Below are 19,733 nucleotides of genomic sequence, written 5' to 3' on the forward strand. Positions count from 1 at the left end.
TGGAAGTTATTATTTGAATCTAAAACCAAATACGAAGTGATTGTTATCAATAAATAATGAACAATAAACAATATTGTGAGTGCAATTGTCGTCCTTCGTGGAAAAGCTCCAAGAATCCATTTCAAACAAGCAGCAATGAACTTTAGGCTTGCATTAATTTGTTACAATTAAACATGCGAGTTTCACATTAATATAGTAAAATTGAACTTTTACGATCATTATTGTACAGATTTTGTATCATTTAAAAAAATTCATGATAGTGGTCTGCGGAATTCAAAATTGTGAGTTTAGTGGTCTGTGAGGTGAGAAAGGTTGCCGACCACTGATCTATACCACTAGTGTCTAAACCCTGAGTGAGCATTAGTTCAAAATTATGCTACTACAGCAAACATTGCCAATAGCCAGAATTCAATTTGTGTTGGTTTCAGTTGGCAGTGTTAATATTTTGCTAATATACAGTGTATTGTTTGTCATATAAAATGGAATATGGTGAGTGTAATGTGAAATATAATCATAAGCAAAGATTAAATAGACATATTAAAGCAAAGCATATCGGGCAAAGGACTATAATAGGAATGATAGATATAAAATTATTTAAATATAGTTTGTGTTCACATAATTATCGTAGAAAAGAAAAAATATTGTCTCACTTTAGCAAGATACATGATATTACTATATTTAATTATATTTGAGACATTTTATTCATTTAGTGATTTTAAAGAATGGAAAAAGAAATATGAAATGGAAAATACTGTTAAATACAATTTAATTTTTGGTTCAGAAACAAACATGAACCCTAATAGCTATACATAGAACTGTCATAAATCTCATTGCTTCATAAGTGAAGGAAAAGGTATTTGTCATTTAAAATACAAGGAAGAAAAAAGTTTAATGGATTCTGTCCATCCCAATTGAAAGTGAGCATAAAAGATGATGAAAAGTATATTATTACCTTCACTCTGCAATATGTAGACCATCAAAATGAATTGTCATACAGTTTTGTCATTAAATGAGAGAAGTACATTAGCAGCAAAAATTTCTTTGAGGAAACCTTTCAGTGCCATAATAGAGGAAGTCAGCCTATCAACACCAGAAGAGCTACAGAGACTTCATTTATTAACCAGAAAGCAGTGGCGGATTTAGCACTTGAGAGGCCCCAGGCGCAATTCAATTTTGAGGTTCCTCTAAACATTTTCACTACCCCTACATCCTACAGTGTGCATTCTATGCACATGTTTTTTACTCTGGTAGACATTATACCAGTGATTCAAAAAAGTGAGACCTAGGAAAATAACATTGAAAATTAACCAATATAAAATTACAACTGCCTGGCTGTATTTAAAAGGTTACTGATGTTCTGATTGTATTAATTATGAAAATTGAAACTTATTGGTACAAGAATTATTAAGTTTCAATAGGTAAAAGTTTTAAAAACAAAAGAAAATTATCCATGGATATAAAAAATAATTTATTTTAAAATTTACTACCAACTATAGGAAATACTGCTAAATTATTATTTATTTTTATTATGAAAAAATAATAATTAAATAAATAAATTTTTTTTAATTTTGAGAGCTGAATTTTGAGGCCCTAGGCATGTACCTCGTGCACTTGTGCAGAAATCTGCCACTGCCAAAAAGGATCTATATAATATTGAGTAGTAGTTTCCATTTGGAATCAAAATCTGACACGTCCAAATGATTCAGTAAGTGTAGACATCTGGGTGAATGAAATGAGAGATGGCAGTGATGGTTATTTGCTGTTTTTTAAAACAGCAAGGTAAGAAGTTGAAAAATATCAGGAGTCATGACAGTGACTCCTCACCAAGTAAAAAAGTCACTGACTGACTATATAGGAATCAGAGTTGCTAATTTTCGAGGTTTGATTTCTCCAAATACCCAAAGTAATTCTAAATATTTTGTTTAAAAGAAAATTTTTTTCTTAAGTAGTGTGCAAAATTTCAAGATTTTTTATAAAGCAGTTGCTGAAATATAAGCAATTGAAAAGTGCAAAAATTGTCACTTTTGTATTTTCTTCTTTTTCTTCATCTGGCACTGCAGACACTTGTAGAGAAAAACTACTGGGTCAGAAAGTTCAAATTTGAAATTTAAATCTTTCTTATTATCAGTGAGGTGCTGATGAAACTTCTGGTTTGATAGGTCAACATTTACACGAGTTTTCCCATAGAGCTATTTCAGTGTTACAGCTTAATTTTATGCTTATAAAGATAGAATTGCATAGAAACAAATAAATTTTATTCAAAATGTTACTCACAAGAATCAAAGCTCAAATTTATGCAAATTAAAATTTTTTATAACAATTTTTCTAAATGGCATATCCAAAAGCATTGATCAGTGCCAACTGAAATGAATATTAGTGAGGTTGAGGCCGAAGTTTTAAACACGAAAATGTGTACGTCGGACATTCATCGCCGTTTTCCTGTAAGCCTAGAAGTTTGACAATGGTGTTTGGAAAGTCAGTGGAATCATGCTCAACATTCCAAACACCATTGTCAAACTTCTAGGCTTACAGGAAAGCGGCGCTGAATGTCCGACGTACACATTTTTGCGTTTAAAACTTCGGCTTCAACCTCACTATTGTCCCAAGTTTTTACTTGGCACAATTTTTTACATCTTGGGTGTTTTTGTTTGGATATCAATTGATTTTGTTTAATAATTGTATTATTACATCAAGACATAAGACGATGGTGTACAATTCATCAGCACTCTGCAACCAGCGTGATGCTGACCAAATGCACTGCTAATTGAATGCCAAGTAAAAACTTAAGACAATTTAGACAACAGTAAAATTTTTTCTTAAAAGTTTCTCTTTGATAAAGATAAGCTTGGCACTTTGAGTCAAAATGTAGAAAAGAATAATACAGGTAAAAATGTTGTGTGATGCTTCCAAGCTCCAAGCTTAGCTTTACCAAAGAGAAACTCCTAAGAAAAAATTTTACTGTTGTCTAAATTGCCATAAGTTTTTATTTGGCATAATTTTTTACATTTCAGATGTTTTTGTTTGGATCTTCATGTAGCAGAATCTGACTTTGCTTTAGCTATTATAAATGATGGTCAGGTTTTTATGTTAGCAAAATATGGAAATGATGCTGTGTATTGATGTGACCCATGGACTTGATGCTTATGATTTTGAATTAAACTCACTGATAATAAGTGATGACATGCAACAAGAATTTTTTTTTTGTGCTTTTCTATTAGTAATAGAACTGACAAGGAGATATTACAGATTTTCTTTTCTAAGGTTAAAGAATGAGTAAACTCCTTGTCACCAAACATATTTATGTCAGATACAGCTGACTCATTTTTCAATGCTTGGGTGCACGCTGTGGGAGAACCTGCTCAAAGATTATATTGTTTGTGGCATATTGACCATGCATGGTGCAAGAACCTCTGTAAAATAAAGTCTGAAGAGAAATAAACTGAAGTGTATAAAATCATATGATTATTGATGCAAGAAAGAGATGAAGAAACATTTAAAATAATTTCAGAAGCAGCAGTGATAGTTTGCTAATGATCCTGAAACAACTGATTTTGACAATACAGTGGAACCTCGCTTAATGAGCATAATTTGTTCCAGAGTCTTACTCGTAATGTGAAACACTCATTAACTGAAACAGTTTTTTCCATATAAATTAATGTAAAATATGATAATGAATTCCGTGCCAAAAAAAATATTCAAATATTTTATGTATACTGTTTATTCAAAGAAAATTATACAATTAACATTGTTAAGGAGCGTGAATCATCATCATCATCTTTTCTTCTAGCATGGAATGAACCAACTTGGAATGCGAATTCGATTTATAAAAAACAAAAAATCACAGGTATGTCTGATAAACACACCAAACGATATGCTAAATTCTTGGGCTATGTAAAAGCTATAATTAAATAGTAGAAATTAATTAATTTGACTAGATGTAGGCGGTTATGCTTCCATCTTGAATTAAATTTAATAATTATAAATAATTAATTTTCAATTTATACATTTCTAAAATTTAATTTGGAATTGGTCATTAAATTTAATTATTATATAATGGGCTATGATTGTCAATGTTTATATGTAATATGTTGAGAAATCAAGGTTGGAAAAATGTGTGATCACAAGTGACACTAAGATGCTAGCGGAATGAGTGCAAAACTCAGACTGATGTAGCATGCGCAAAATCCGGGACTTCCCCTCTCTTGGCCACTCATTAAGCGAGTCAAATTTTTGCAATTTATTTTGCTCATTATGTGAAACACTCATTATGGGAAGTGCTTGTTAAGTGAGGTTCCATTGTATTACAATGAAAACTATATTAAAACTGCAAAATATCGAGCTTATTGCTACAGATTACATCAGTGGTTCTCAATCCGTGGTCCACAGAACACAGGTGCTCCATGAAGCCACTTCAAGTGTTCCACGAAAAAACAAATATACAATTAAAAATTGTTGAAAAAGAAAAATCAATACAATGTAAAATAATTTTTGTATGGGAATGTAATTAGCAAATGCCAATGTCGTCATCTGTCATCTACTAGACCAAATGCGCTTGATTTTAAAAAGCCCTTTTTTTTGCCCATCCCTGCTTTAAAGCTGATGTATTATAAGCGTTCTGCGGAAAACAATGTGGAAGTTTAGTGTTCCCTGACTTCAAAAACATTAAAAACCACTGGACTACATTGTAGCCTAAATACAAATATGCACATAGAGAATATTGAAAAATGCATTGAACACTTAAAATTTTCAAGGAAAGAAAATAAAGCATCTAGATAAAGCCATTCATGCTTTAATGACTGTTAAGAGATAAGATGTATGATAGAATTATTGTCATGCATAATGAAAAGGAACAAGGAAGCTTTTCTGATCTGAGAAAAAGGCACAAAACTAGCTTAAGCTTATACAAAGATCTTGTTATAAAGGAGGATAACACATGGAAAATTTCTTTATCAAATCAATCGGATACCTATATGGTTGCTATGGTAAAAGAAAATTGTGTTGGTATATAATGGTAAAGAAAATTGTCAAATGGTATATAATGAGTGTAAATTTTGTGTTTATATGTACACATGCACATACCTTGATTCGGCTATCAAATTCAATATGTGCAAACACATTCATCTTGTTTGCCAATTGAGAACTGAGTCAGTTACAAAAATATGTGAAGAACAGCAGGGAGAACTTATATGGATAAGTAAAGAGGAAAGAAAAAAAGAAATAGTATTGGATCACCTAAGCAGGAATATAGGTATACATAATGAGGAACCAAATAAATTAAACAATAATAGGAAATTGACTTCAAAAAAGAAAAATCTGCAATGTCACCTAGATCAAATTAAGAAGCTAGTTGAAAATTGCAATCTGTAGAAGAAGCTGAAGGTTTAGAGAGACTTAATGAAACTAAAAAATTGAAAAACAGTGAGCCTCAATGAGGATTCAGTTCTACTAAGAAGAGGAGAAAGGATCAGGGCATTATCAAAACCCTTCACAGAAGAACAAGAGAGTGTCATTGAGAGAATTACATTACTTTGAATATCCTAAGTTCTGTGATTCTGAGGGATATTCTGCTTGGAATTCTTAAATGCAATTTTAAGAATTCTATGAAAGAAAGTATAACGTAAAATAGTTGGTTAATGTTACATATGGTAGCAAACATGGCAGCTTGTCTCTGAAATAGTGTGGATGCACATTCTAATCTAACCTATTCTAATAAATTACCATAATTATTCCCAACCAAATTATTAGAATAGGGGTAATTTATTAGAATAGGTTAGATTAGGTTAGAACGTGCGTCCCCACTGTTTCAGAGACGAGCCACCATGTTTGCTATCACAGGTAACATTAACCAAATAGTTTTATAATCCAAAGCTTTTAAGTAATCTTAGCATACTATTGTAAATCATAGCTCTTTGACAATGTTCATATTTATCAGGTCAGTTCATAAGTTCATGTGTATTCTTATCTACAAAAAAAAAAAAAAAAAAAAGACGACAAAAAATTTAAATTAAATTTTATTTCAATCTATAATGCATTCATCATTATTTTATACAATGTTTCACCATCTTGATGGTAGCTTTTTAATCCTGTTTTTTTAAAATGATTTTGGTTTTGAATTGAAATATTCAGAAATAGCATTTTCGACATTATTCTCATCCTCAAAAGTTTTCCCTTTTAAAAAGTTCTGCAAACTACAAAAAAGATGATAATCACTGGGAGCAATATCTGGCAAATAGATAGATGAGGCAAAATTTTCCAGTTGTAGCTTTCAAGTTTTTGTAGTTATTTTTGCAGCATGTGGTCTGGCATTGTCATGTTGCAAGAGAACTTGCTTTCTGTTAACTAATGACAGTCTAGTTTTTTTTTTTTTCATTTAAATGCTCTAATTGCTCACAATACATTTGAGCTGTAATTGTTTGATTTGGTTCTAATAGCTCAAAGTGAATTACACTTGACATATCCCACCAAACAGACAAAATAATTTTTTTTGGACACAACCCACCTTTTGCAGTCTGTTTAGGCTGCTTTTTGCAATCCCGTCCATTGTCCTTTTCTTGTTACGTTATTATAGACAATCCATTTTTCAGCTCTAGTAACCAGCAAATCAAGAAAAGGTTCTAAAGCAATATGGGATAGACGAGACAAGCTAATGTTTACACATTGTTGTTGATTAGCTATTGACAGTTTGTGTGATATCCATTTTCCTAGTTTTTTTTTCTGATCTGTTGTAGTTGTCTATGAACAGTTCCATGGGATGAATTTAAGCATTCTGCAATTTCATCAACTGTTAAAGATGGTTCTTTTTCAACTAGTGCAGAGAGAGCATCATCATCAAAGTCAACTGGTCTTCCTGTACAAGCCTTATCCTCCACACTAAAATCATTGTTTCTAAATCTTTCAAAACACTTCTGCACAGTCCTTACACTAATTACAGTTTGATAATGTACAGTACACTATTTATTTTTCAGCTGCATTTGTAGCATTCTCATCACTTAAAAATAAAAAATATAAAACACGTCTTTTATATTTATCAGTTACTTACGTTTTAACAAAAATAAACAATTGACATGTTCTCAATTCTGAACAATATCATATGAATGAGATCTAATTCATACTTCAGTGTAAAAAGTATCACATTAGACTTGTGTTTTTAACAAAAAAAAATTTTTTTCTCAAGGTCATAAAAATGCACATGAACTTATGTACTGACCTGATAAAAAATTTTACTTACAAATTAAAATCTGAAGAAATTTAACAAAGTTATAAACCGTGGTACCACGAACGTCTAGTCTGGTCTAGTACACCGATAGTGCTACTTGTTCATAGATGGCGTGTATAATTGAATTAAGTTGTATACCAAACAAAAGTCGTATACCGAGCAAAATTTGTTTCGTCCAAACAGGATGTATTCCGAATTGGACATATTCTAAAGCAGACGTATATCGAGGTTCCACTGTATTTGGAATTTGATGGTATTAAAATTTATTTATTTGTATTTATTATTTGATTTGGTATTTTCTTATATATTTAACTAGATTTTTTGTAGTAATTTGTTTTCTGCTAACATTATTTTATCTTTAATCTCAAATATTTATTATTTATTTAGTACAAAGTACTTTTAAATTTTTTGTATGGAGAAGAAAGTAAAATAAAGAAAATATCGGACAAATATTGTCCAATAACAAACACAATTACAGTAAATAATATAATTTCTGTCAAAGTCCAAATTTGTAGAGTAATATACAATAATCATTACCTATATGCAACATCCACAATTTCAATACATAAATAAAATATTCAATACAAAAACATTAATACATAATCTTAAATATTATTTCAATGGAAATTAATGCAAATGACATTGAATATCTAAAGCAGTGCTTTTCAAAGTGGGCAATATTGAAGGCATTTGAATTATCCAACGGGGCATTAGGCATTACAGTATTGGTAGGCTAAAAAAGCCTTGACAAGGCCCCCGTGTACACAGAACAGGGGGCATTACTACTAAAAGTCATAACCAAGGAAGCGGTGATCCAAAATAGTTTGACAAGTGTCTGCTCTATAGCATTGTAGTATAATATTGTAGCAGTTTTTCAACATTGATGTTCTAATATTAGTATATTGTTCTATCAGGGACAGATCTGGAACAATAGGGATGATGTCCATACCATACCCACTTGACATTTAATCTATATATATAAAAACGAATGTCTGTGTGTGTGTGTGTGTGTGAGTGTGTGTGTGTGTGTTTGTCCTTCATGCATTATCACACCATTTATCCGATTGCCATGAAACTTTGGGAAGTTGTTTAATACATTCCCGCAAAGGTTTGTGGCATATGTGAAGATCCCCATTTCCCCCTTTCAAAAATATATTTATATATGGATTAAGGCTTTTATGTCCAATAGATGGCGCTAACTTCAGACGACCTAAGTTTGCTTTTCTGTGAGGCATTATGCTTTTCTGTGAGAATGGACCTAAGCAGATCATTTTCTACCTATCTATATAAATAAAATATGACGTTTGTTTGTTCCTACAGATTCCTTTGAAATTTTGACACAACGTTGCATTCGAATATGCACATGTTTTTATATAATATACATGTCGAAATTCTCCCTACAGGGGGAAGATGGACGGGATTAAGGCTTACCATGAAGAACTCGGCTTCTATTTATACTATTTTACATGCGGTTTTTTGCGTTTTTAATTGCGTTTTAATAGGCGACGTCAACAGAATATACACTAAAAAGGGATTTTTCGATATTCCCCAGCGGGGAAAGGGACAGGATTAAGGCTTACCGTGAAGAACTCGGCTTCTATTTATACTATTTTACATGCGGTTTTTTGCGTTTTTAATTGCGTTTTAATAGGCGACGTCAACAGAATATACACTAAAAAGGGATTTTTCGATATTCCCCAGCGGGGAAAGGGACAGGATTAAGGCTTACCGTGAAGAACTCGGCTTCTATTTATACTATTTTACATGCGGTTTTTTGCGTTTTTAATTGCGTTTTAATAGGTGACGTCAACAGAATATACACTAAAAAGGGATTTTTCGATATTCCCCAGCGGGGAAAGGAACAGGATTAAGGCTTACCGTGAAGAACTCGGCTTCTATTTATACTATTTTACATGCGGTTTTTTGCGTTTTTAATTGCGTTTTAATAGGCGACGTCAACAGAATATACACTAAAAAGGGATTTTTCGATATTCCCCAGCGGGGAAAGGAACAGGATTAAGGCTTACCGTGAAGAACTCGGCTTCTATTTATACTATTTTACATGCGGTTTTTTGCGTTTTTAATTGCGTTTTATTAGGTGACGTCAACAGAATATACACTAAAAAGGAATTTTTCGATATTCCCCAGCGGGGAAAGGGACAGGATTAAGGCTTACCATGAAGAACTCGGCTTCTATTTATAATATTTTACATGCAGTTTTTTGCGTTTTTAATTGCGTTTTAATAGGTGACGTCAACAGAATATACACTAAAAAGGGATTTTTCGATATTCCCCCCATGGGGGAAGTGTTACACATTTATAATAGATACATTTTGAGCCACAACAACGCGTGGCCGGGTCAGCTAGTTTATTATAAAAATTACATCTTGAGATTTGGTCTTGTTTGCCTTTATGTTCTAATGGGATGGAAGAGTATTAAATGTTACTATTTAATGTTGAAAAATACTGCATATAAGGAATATACTACAATTATGCAGTAATTTGTTTTAAAAATAATAAACGTTTAGAAATTGCATATACTCCATAAAATGACCAAAATTTATATTGTGTATATGTGCATATAAGTTTTTAGCTTTTATGTTAGATTTTTCTCAAGGTTTAAAGTAGTTCTAAAATGGCTTAAAGTGACCAGACATACTGATTTTAGAGATTGGGTTCTGGTTTAAAGTATGTACTGAATTTTAAAGTTGCATTGATTAAGGAAAAAAGTGCCAAGTAGTTTCCCTAGCAAACATTACTTTCCCTCCACCTACGATTGGCTGTGAATGAGGGAAGGTTTTAGTCTTAAACCTTGTCTTTTCTCTATAACTATCCATGGTCACCTTTCCAAATTAATGTTATCTAGACAATATAATGGTTGCTTATGTCATGTGAGTAATGAATTTATAATTAATGCAAACAATAATGTTTTTTTAGGCTATATACTTATGCATATTACAGAACATTCAATTACTAATAATAATAATAATAATAATAACATTTAGTGGCAGAATATCTAATTTTAAGTTCCCCTATGTTTTGTTTTATTCATAATTCCATCTTATAATCTTACAGTATTAATTTTTTATGGAAAAATTTATTTTTAAACAAGATGTCTATCCATAAATTTAATTTATTTTGATTTTAACTAATCATTTCAAACAAAGTATTTATAATTATGAGCAGAACACAAGTATTGTACCGGTATGTCACAAATCATACTGTTTAAACTTTGTGACTATATTTTAAACCACACTCATTACATTTCATTTTATTTAATATATAACAACATTGACTGTATGATAAACAAATGATAAACATGCTATCTTGGGATTAGGCAAAAAGGCTGACATTGCGTATGAAAAAAATCATTCATTTATAACTAATCTAAAACTTATTTTCATTTTTAACTAATAGAAATTACAAATAAAGCCTTCATAATTTGTAAGTATGATCAGAAAATACCACAAATTGAGTTCTGGCTATTGGCACTGTTTGCCATAGTGACATAATTTAGAACAAATGTTTGCTCAGGTCTAGACATTTGTGAGGACTTTTATGGGAAACTGTCCCCTATTTAGGTGTTACAAACGTGAATCAAACCCTGAAAACTCCATGTGGCTGACCCATTGGTGATGTGCGAACCCACAACCAACTTCCAGTGTTCACTGGTTTTATGTGATCACTAGTGGCTACTTATTAGAATTAAGAAAGTACCATTAAGAAATGAAAAAACCTGAGTAGTTAGATGTGGTAAATTAAATACAGTACTTATATAGTATTCACAGTGTAACACTTTTGACTTCACGCAGATGAGTGCTATCTGCTACCCCATTGCCGTAATGATATAGTGTGTCTACTTTGCACTGTATCGTTGTTGTATATATTCTAAATTATACCCTTTTTTGTTTGGATTATATTTAGTTTATTATTTTTTAATTTTTGCCAATAGATAGCACTACATGTAAAGCTAGCAAATCGAATGTTACATAAATTAATTGATATATAGAAACCTAATCAATATTTGGGGGTGGTATGTACAATATTATCTAAGTTAGAAGCATGTTTAAATAACTTCTGAGTTTTGTAGCAATTGGTTGAATGGCTTAGGAGTGCATAGCAAACAAACATACAGGATGGGCTGGCCGCATGGAGTTTTCTGGGTTTCATAATTTAGAACTAATGCTTGCTCAGGGTCTAGACATTTGTATCTATATCCTTTATAAAAATGTGCTCTCTTAATCTATATTTTTATTCAATGACAAAGAAATACCTAAAAAATAGCAATATAATTAACAAATTTATTTAGAAATTGTACAGTTCTTATAAATTGTAACTATACAATTTATCTCATTAGCATTGATAAAATCATGCAAAGATATGATTGTTCTGAGTCAATTCATACCTGGTTAAACAAATATAACTTATTTTTTAATTTTTACAGGCATGAAATTTAATGCTTTATTTTTAAATTCAGGATATGGCATGTAAATAATTAATGACTTTTGTCTTATTTAGGTTATTAGCCCATGTTAATGATGTCACACTTGATGGAGATACTCCTAGAGAGTATATTTTATATTTATGCCCTACTGGACCTTTACAAGAACAATTACAAGATTTCTTTTCTTTATCTCTTGTACAATGTGGAAGAAATGGTGCCCATAACTATTTGCCACATATTACTTTATGTTCTTTTTTTCAGGTTTGTACATTTTATACTGAATATAATAATAAAATATATTTGTATATTCAAGATGTTTCAAAAGTAATCATTCATGAAAGAAAAATTTTATTTTCATTAATGATAGCATTTCTTGTTAGATTTTGAAAATAGTTTTCGTTACCAACAATAAATACTTATTCTAATTCTTTAAAATATAAAATATTTGATTTAAGTAATAAAATTTGGAATTATTCTAGATTTTATATGAAAACTGTTAAGATAGTTATTTTGTATAGATACTTTGAAGTTTGTTCAATTCTTAAAGTTTATTTTTAGATTATTTTAATTTACTTATTTATTTTTTGTATCCTTTCTTTATTTGCTTGTGTTTTGAAATGTAAGAATAAGAAATTTATCAAAAAATATATTTACAAATTAAATTAACTGAAATATAGTCAAACCTTGATTATAGTGCCATCCTCAAAGTATCAGTGAATACTTGTGAACACATCATCTCCATAAAAATTGGATTGACTGGAGACTTTCAGTATTTGTGATTACTAAATATAGTATATTATATTGCAAATGACAGTATTATCATCAAATTTTATATAATCATATCAACATATGACTTGTCAAAAAAATAAAAAACATTTCATAGCATTTTTTATTTTTGATACTGAATATCCTATAAATTTAGAAATTGTACACAGTAATACAATTGAAATAGCTGTTTGCATCTTGTAAAAAAACTTAAAAGTATAAAAAGCTTTTTTCCCCCCTGACCAAAACATTAAAAGCATGTCTTTTAAAATTTTGGAAGAAAAGGACACAGTAAATCTTGTATTGTATGATCATTGCATATCATTTAAATGAAACAAAACTGAAATCAAACCAAAACTAAAACTTTTTGTATATTAGGTAAGTGATGTTCAAATGCTTGATATTGTCAAATAATCAACTATCAATATATTTTCCAATATCAAAGTTAGAAAAATAAATACTGGCTAATATCATTATTGATATTCAATATACTTGATATTGGAAATTATTGAAATTTACAAAGTTAAGTAACTTAACAATCCAATGCTAACTAAACTCTGAAATTGAAATTTTCGACAAATTTCATTTGATTGTAATTTAAATTTTGATTCCAGTATCAACAGTTACATGGTCTCTAACTGAATTTTCTTGGATTCTTGCCCATTCAATATTTGGAAATTGTGAAATTATGCTTTTGATTGGCTGACAAATTTCAACTGTAAATTAATTTGAATTTGAAAATTAGCTGTTGTCAAAATTTTAAATTTATTGTTGTAATTGATCAAAAAGAAAATCAGTTGATGTTTGGTGATTTTAAAAACAGTATAAAAAGGTGGTATTTGGTGCCTCTATTTTACAATGAAGTTCTGCACCTTTTTATCATACCTAAGTATTGTATATTTATGTCTCCTAAACACTACAAAGTGCAGACACTCGGACACTTGGCAATCTTCATCTTAAGTTTATTTCAGTTGAGATGACGATTGCCAAGTGTCCGAGTGTCTGCACTTTATAGTGTTTAGGAGACAACAATAATTACTGACATGGTTTCAAGTGCATTAAAATTGTATATTTATATTTTTTATATACCTTTTTGGCCTGATTATTAGTTTAATCTTTCTTCCTAGATTTTTAAATTTTGAATTAATAAACTTGTAGAATTTTCAGGTCTTAGAATAATACGGTAATATTGAAATAAAGCTGTTTAAGTAATTTGTTGTTGTAGTTATTGATGTAGAGTTTTATTGATTAATTATTGATATTTTGACAAAGTTAGTTGTCTGTTATCAATTATTGCACAGTATTATATTATATCAATTACAGATTTCATGATATCAAACATCATTAATAAGCAGAGTGAATTTTGAGTTGTAGAATGCTCTTACAATACCTGAAACTAGCCTATTTCTCTGTGACCAATTATGCAAGCTTCCAAATAAAGATTTGGCGATTCAAAATACATATTGTGCTACTTAATTATCATTTGAGAAGAAATTTATCATAAAACAACGTATTTCTTCTAGGAAGCATATTAATCAAAGCTAAAGTAAAGGGAGAAAAAACCTTTAATAGCAGAAAGTGGTCAAGAAGAAAATAAATAAATGACTTTGACTCTATGTTTTTGAAATATTAGTTATACTAAGTTAACATAAAGTATTATATAATATATGAGAAAATGACTAAAGTATGATATGAAGAAGTTTGTGCTAAGACAGAAAAATAACACTAAATGAATCAAAATTTTGGCATCATTTGTCAGATCTTGGAATTACTGATTTATAAGAACTGTGAATCTGTAATGGTTGTGATGTATGCTTAATAATGGATGAATCATTCGACTGAAAAAATTTTAAGGTCTTCAACATCTTGATGTATAGGATTCAATCATTCACAAAATCTTGACTGTTAAACACAAGCATTTTGGAGAAGTGTGATACCAGAGTCATTGTGGAAGTGGCTTTAACCAAATTGGAAATTCTTAAGATGTCAAGAAAAAGTTAGCTGGCTTAATAACTGACAGTGCTTCATATATGCTTTACACTGGTGGAAGGGTAGAGCTAAGTTTGCTGTATTAGACCAGTTTGTTACTATTGTAAAAGCAGCAACTATGAAAGTGCCAAGAAGAGAGATTCTTTTAGACCAGAGGTTCCGAACTTATTTTTATCACAGAACCCTTTTCACCTTAATAAAAAATGTTGAAACCCTGCAGATTTCAACAAATTAAACCATACTAGATAGCCACTTTACACCAAAATTGAAAGTAAAATTACAATTAAATATAATCAAAATTAATTTATTAAGATTGAAGTCAAACCAATTGAAAATTAAAACTGTTTTTAAAAACCATTTAAAAGTTGTTTTGAAATTTTCAAATTTACATTATTTGTGTGCAGTGGTGAAAGAACATTTTGCTTTAAATATATATATATAATATGGATGGATTTAATGGTTTAATGATCATATTTTTATTTATATGTTGGATCCTTTTTTAAGGTTATTATTTTTTAATGCTTTTATAGCTATAGTTTATGTTTTACTGTTTTTATGGTTTTTATTATCTTGTCAAATGTTATATCATGATTTTGGTTTGTTCTGTTACCAATAAATTTGTCCCCACTGTTTATAAAATTACAAATAACATTAGCATAAGTATAGTCTCAGATTGAGTTTTCATATAGTCATACAAGGACTTAATTCAAGACTAGAACAATTACACTTTACCTCCCAAATCTGCATTGGCACATTCATACATCACTAGACTCAGCAGATTTTATTGTGGTTCCACAATAAAATCTGCTGAGTCTAGTTTTAGATTGCCTTAAGAAAAATGGAAGAACAAATACTTTTCCACCTACCCCTATAACAAGATGGGATATATGACACGTTATCATTTGCAAAAACATAGAAACTTTAATTCGAGAAGAGAAAGCATCTCCTGTTTGTCATCTTTTTGAATTGTTAAAAAATGAATTTGAAATGCAGTTAAAGATTATTAGATAAATAAGTCCAGACATTGACAAGCTAATTTACAAGCTTGAAGCACAAGCAGGTCATAAAATTCTTATAAGTGATGTGTGGCAGAATCTCAGAACTCTGCAGGCATTACTTGAAATAAAGAATTTACTCAGTCAAAAACCAGCCACCTATATCAGTGGACAACATTTTGTTACTTTCTGGAAAGAAGTTCAGCAATTAAATCTAACCTGTTTCAGCAAACTGGATGTCATTCCTCCAGAGCTTCAGTGTTGTTTTCAGAAGAAAATGTGCCAATAGATGAAATTGTTGCTATCAAAGTTTAGTTTCAGATTCAGCAAAACAATTATAAAATTCAATGAAATTTACAAAGTCAATATTTAGCAATGTTGCTTTGGTGCATTGTCCTTTTTATTCAGTTCAGCTGAAGTAGAAAGTTTTTCTACTTTGTTGTGGGTTAAGAATCTAAAGTTTTTCTACTTAATAGAGTCTTAGTCCCACAACAAAGCTGTTTGGCAGAAAAAACTTAGATATTCATGTGAGATTTCTTTTAATAGAATTAAAATTGTTAAATTTAACCAAAAAATGAATAAAATGTAAGCATTTTTAAAACATTTTTTTATAAGTATTGAACACAAGATTGTGTTAATAACAATCACTTGGCTTTTTTCACCTTTATTTAGTTTTTATTTTTTTATTTTAAAAATAAAGCATTGATCTTTACATACGACTTTCAAACTGTCAAACTTAATCTTGTGTATAAATGTGATATATACACACTATATATATACCATAACTACTATATATACCATAAATCACTACTATATACACCATAAATCTTATTCTTCAGTTCAGGTTTTAAACCATATTTAATTTCAGGCAAATAAATGGTGGAATTAAATCAGTTTGTAAATAATTTTTCAAATTGTCTTTTTGATAATTATATTATTGCAATGTTTTATAATTCTGTTATAATATGTATTTCAATTTTTAGTTTAAAAGCTTCAAGTGAATTTAGTTTTCAGATTGATAGATGTAAAAGTTTGAGTATTTAATTTTGATATATATTTAGTATGTCTTTTGTGAAAAATAGGAAAACACAAGAAATATGTATACTGCACTTATATATGCACAAAACTTGGTATCTTTTCAATATTTAATACATCAAATCTATGAAAATACTGGTATAAATTAATATAACCTCAATTGATGTAAATGCCAAAAAACCAGCAAAAATAAAAGAAATAAAACACAAGCAAACAATTTCTTCCAAATCTTTGTTTTTGTTTCCAAACTTAAAGAAGAAATATTATTAATAAGTATTTGTAGTATGGTTCAATGTTTGTTTTTATTTAATTTCTTTTATTTTTGCTGGTTTTTCGGTATTTATGTCTAGTTCAGGTTATTTATATTTAATACATCAATTTGAAATATGAGATGGTACAAATATCTCATATATTTGTACATATTTGTTTTTTATTTTATTTTCAAGGATGATGATATCAATTTTTTTAATTGTTAGGATCATTTTATCCTGAAAATTTTAACAGTAGAATAGCAAATGTATAATTGATTGTTTCACAACAGTCTTTTCATTGCTTAACATATCATATTGATTGTTACTTGATTCAAAACTTGATTCAAAGCTACTTGATTCAAAACTTTGATGGTAATTAAAAATATTACTAATAATTCCATTCTTATTAGAAAATAGTTTTAACTCACAAATATTTATAAGGTTGCTTGCAAAATTTATTGCAGTTACCATATCATCAAAGAAACTATTACAGATACTATTCAAATCATTATGAAAAAATGTTTTTGGAATTTATAGTTAAAAAACAAAAAGCTTGAATTATGACAGTGAAGATTTAAGAAGAAAAAGATTTAGGTGAAGCTGCAGGTGTAATTCCTTACAGGTGTAAAGAAAACCAGAAACATTCCTTTTGTTGAAGTCTAAAATTTTAGCCTTCAACAAAAGGAATGTTTCTGGTTTTCTTTGGGACAGTTCTGCCAAATGACAGAGCCATAAATTCTCCAGAGAATATCTATATACAATTTTATTCATAGATTAGAAAAATAATAGATATACCAATTGGTGTAGTACTTATATAGGTATATACAAACAACTCACAACACTGAAGATTGTTCTAAGCCATAAAAGTATGTTAAGAAGAAGGGTGGTATCAGCTTTATAGGACTTGCTAGAAAGGAACTCAGGTCCTCTGACCTGGCTATCTTCTGGATTTTCATATAATTGGTGTAGTTGGAATTCATGATCAACTATTCCAATGTCATTGTAGGCTTGTTCAGGAGGCCCAATTATGCTTCTGAATTGGTCAAGGACCATGAAATTTCCTCAGTTCTTTCTGACTTCCATTTTTGTTTCTGGCTTACTTTCTCTAAGCTTGACCTTTCCTTCAGCTGTCCCAGACTTCAAAATCTTTGTATCCTTTCTTGTGTATTCTTCCTGCCAAAACCATAGGTGGTCTGAAGTCAAAATCATTTGACCACCAATTACAGTGATTAGACACGAAAAAAGGAAATTGCATCAGGCATAAATGGATACCCATTTAGCCCAGCCCTGGAAAATCCTTCTATCTATTAGCCCTTTCCTCTTGATATGGGATGTTTTTGACTCCAGCAAAACAAAGGAATACATTTGGAACATGTGATCAAAGGAACATCCTTAAATCAAATGGTTTTTAACAAAAAAAAAAATTATGTCTGACCTTGACAATGATGATAATATATCTATGTTATGTAAAAACGGCATATATATAATAATTAAGAAGTAAATATTGGTATTGTAATTGTAAAAATTCTTCAAAAATTTTCATGATTACATATGTAATAATAGAAATGCTAAAAAAACTTTTTTGTGTTAGGATAATATACAAAAGACTTTTTCTATGACAATCTGACTTGACAGTTTCCTTCTATGCAATTTTTTTGAAAAATGTGATGCTTAATGAAATAAAGAAACAGTTAGTCAAAAGTAAATATACTGAAATTATAATTTGAAACTGCAATCTTTAAAACATTAATGTGATATCTTGGATATAATGTTTCAAAAAGGAAATAAAATATTACTTTCAACATTTAATGTAAACTTTAAAGTCTTTCATGAATTAGCATATTTTTATAACTTTACAAATTATTTTTACAGAAAATTTTTGCATTATTATTAAGTTGGGTTTAGTGAGTTATACTTGGTTGACATCGGTGGCTATGTACTATGGTTACTATGCCAGACTACAATCAAGGCATAGTAACCAAAACAAGACAAAAATTAAATAAGTGTTTCAGTGTGTGTGTGTCTGTATTCAGGAATTTCCTAACAATACGACATGTATTCAATATAGTGGCTTTCTGTAGTGTGATGTATGTATTTCTATTCAACTGTAATGTTCCTAGGCTTTTGTGTAGTGTGTGGTATGACACCTACAGAGGAGAGAATAACAGGTACAATAAGCACTTTATCCATCCTCCACAGATGTCTTATTTCCTGGGTAAGTTCTGTGTACTTGCTAATTTTTTTCAGGGCATGTGTTTTGTACATTTTTAGTGTTTGGAATGGTTTTGTGTATTATGTATGTGATTTTACTGTGTTTTTCAATGAGAATGATGTCTGGTCTGTTGTGGTAAATAATTTTATCTGTGATTATGGCTCAGTCATAGTACATTTTGTGCATGTTGATTTCAAATACTGTATGTGGAAAGTATTTGTAGTATGGTTCATGGATGTCTAATAATGTGTGTTTGTTTGCAAGCTCTAGGTGTATTATATTTGCTACTTGATTATATCTATGTCAAGAGCTTGCAAACAGAAGTGATGTGTTGTATAGTTTCTGGCATGATGTGATATTTTCTGCATGTGTCATTTGTGAGTGTGTTGAATCTTTGAGTATGTGTTTATGTAGTTTTTAGTATTTATGACCTGATCCTGTATGGCAATCATGAACCCTTCCATTTCCCCAAAGAGGTATTTTCGAGCTAACCAGCTGTTTGATGCAGTTTTGCCAACGAAATCCTAGGCCAGGTCATAGGGATGCTGCTATAGAGTACCTTTTGAGCCCACAATTGCTTAATGGTGTCTATGCTTTTTATATGTGTCATTCCATATGATATGAGTGTAAATTTAATGGTGTGTTATTTGAGTCTGCTAGAGTTATTGCTTTATGTAACTGTGATGTTTCTTGTTTTTTTGTAGGAAAACTCTTGCAGTGTCTGTATTTGTTCTTAGTGAAGGTTTACTATTATTCTCACCATTTTATATTGTATTATTGATGATAATCAGTTGATGTATTTTATATTTAATTTATATCAAAATTA

General features: G+C 30.0%; 2 protein-coding genes across 3 annotated transcripts in view; both read left to right on the plus strand.

Annotated features, from left to right (window-relative positions):
* Nucleotides 1–19,733, plus strand: part of LOC136980973 (transmembrane protein 50A) — a 240,695-nt gene that overhangs the window by 55,325 nt on the left and 165,637 nt on the right. The gene's annotated exons all lie outside the window — the stretch shown is intronic.
* The window catches only part of LOC136980965 (ecdysteroid-phosphate phosphatase-like), a 104,219-nt gene that overhangs the window by 10,838 nt on the left and 73,648 nt on the right, over nucleotides 1–19,733 (plus strand). For both annotated transcript variants that reach the window (XM_067277165.1, XM_067277166.1), the window contains exon 3: nucleotides 11,735–11,921. In XM_067277165.1, coding sequence (XP_067133266.1) covers nucleotides 11,735–11,921 — 187 coding nt within the window. The remainder of the gene's footprint in view (nucleotides 1–11,734; nucleotides 11,922–19,733) is intronic.

This window comes from Centruroides vittatus, unplaced genomic scaffold (genome assembly GCF_030686945.1).
Source record: "Centruroides vittatus isolate TY-2023 unplaced genomic scaffold, ASM3068694v2 contig_738, whole genome shotgun sequence".
NCBI classification, from domain to species: Eukaryota; Metazoa; Arthropoda; class Arachnida; order Scorpiones; family Buthidae; genus Centruroides; species Centruroides vittatus.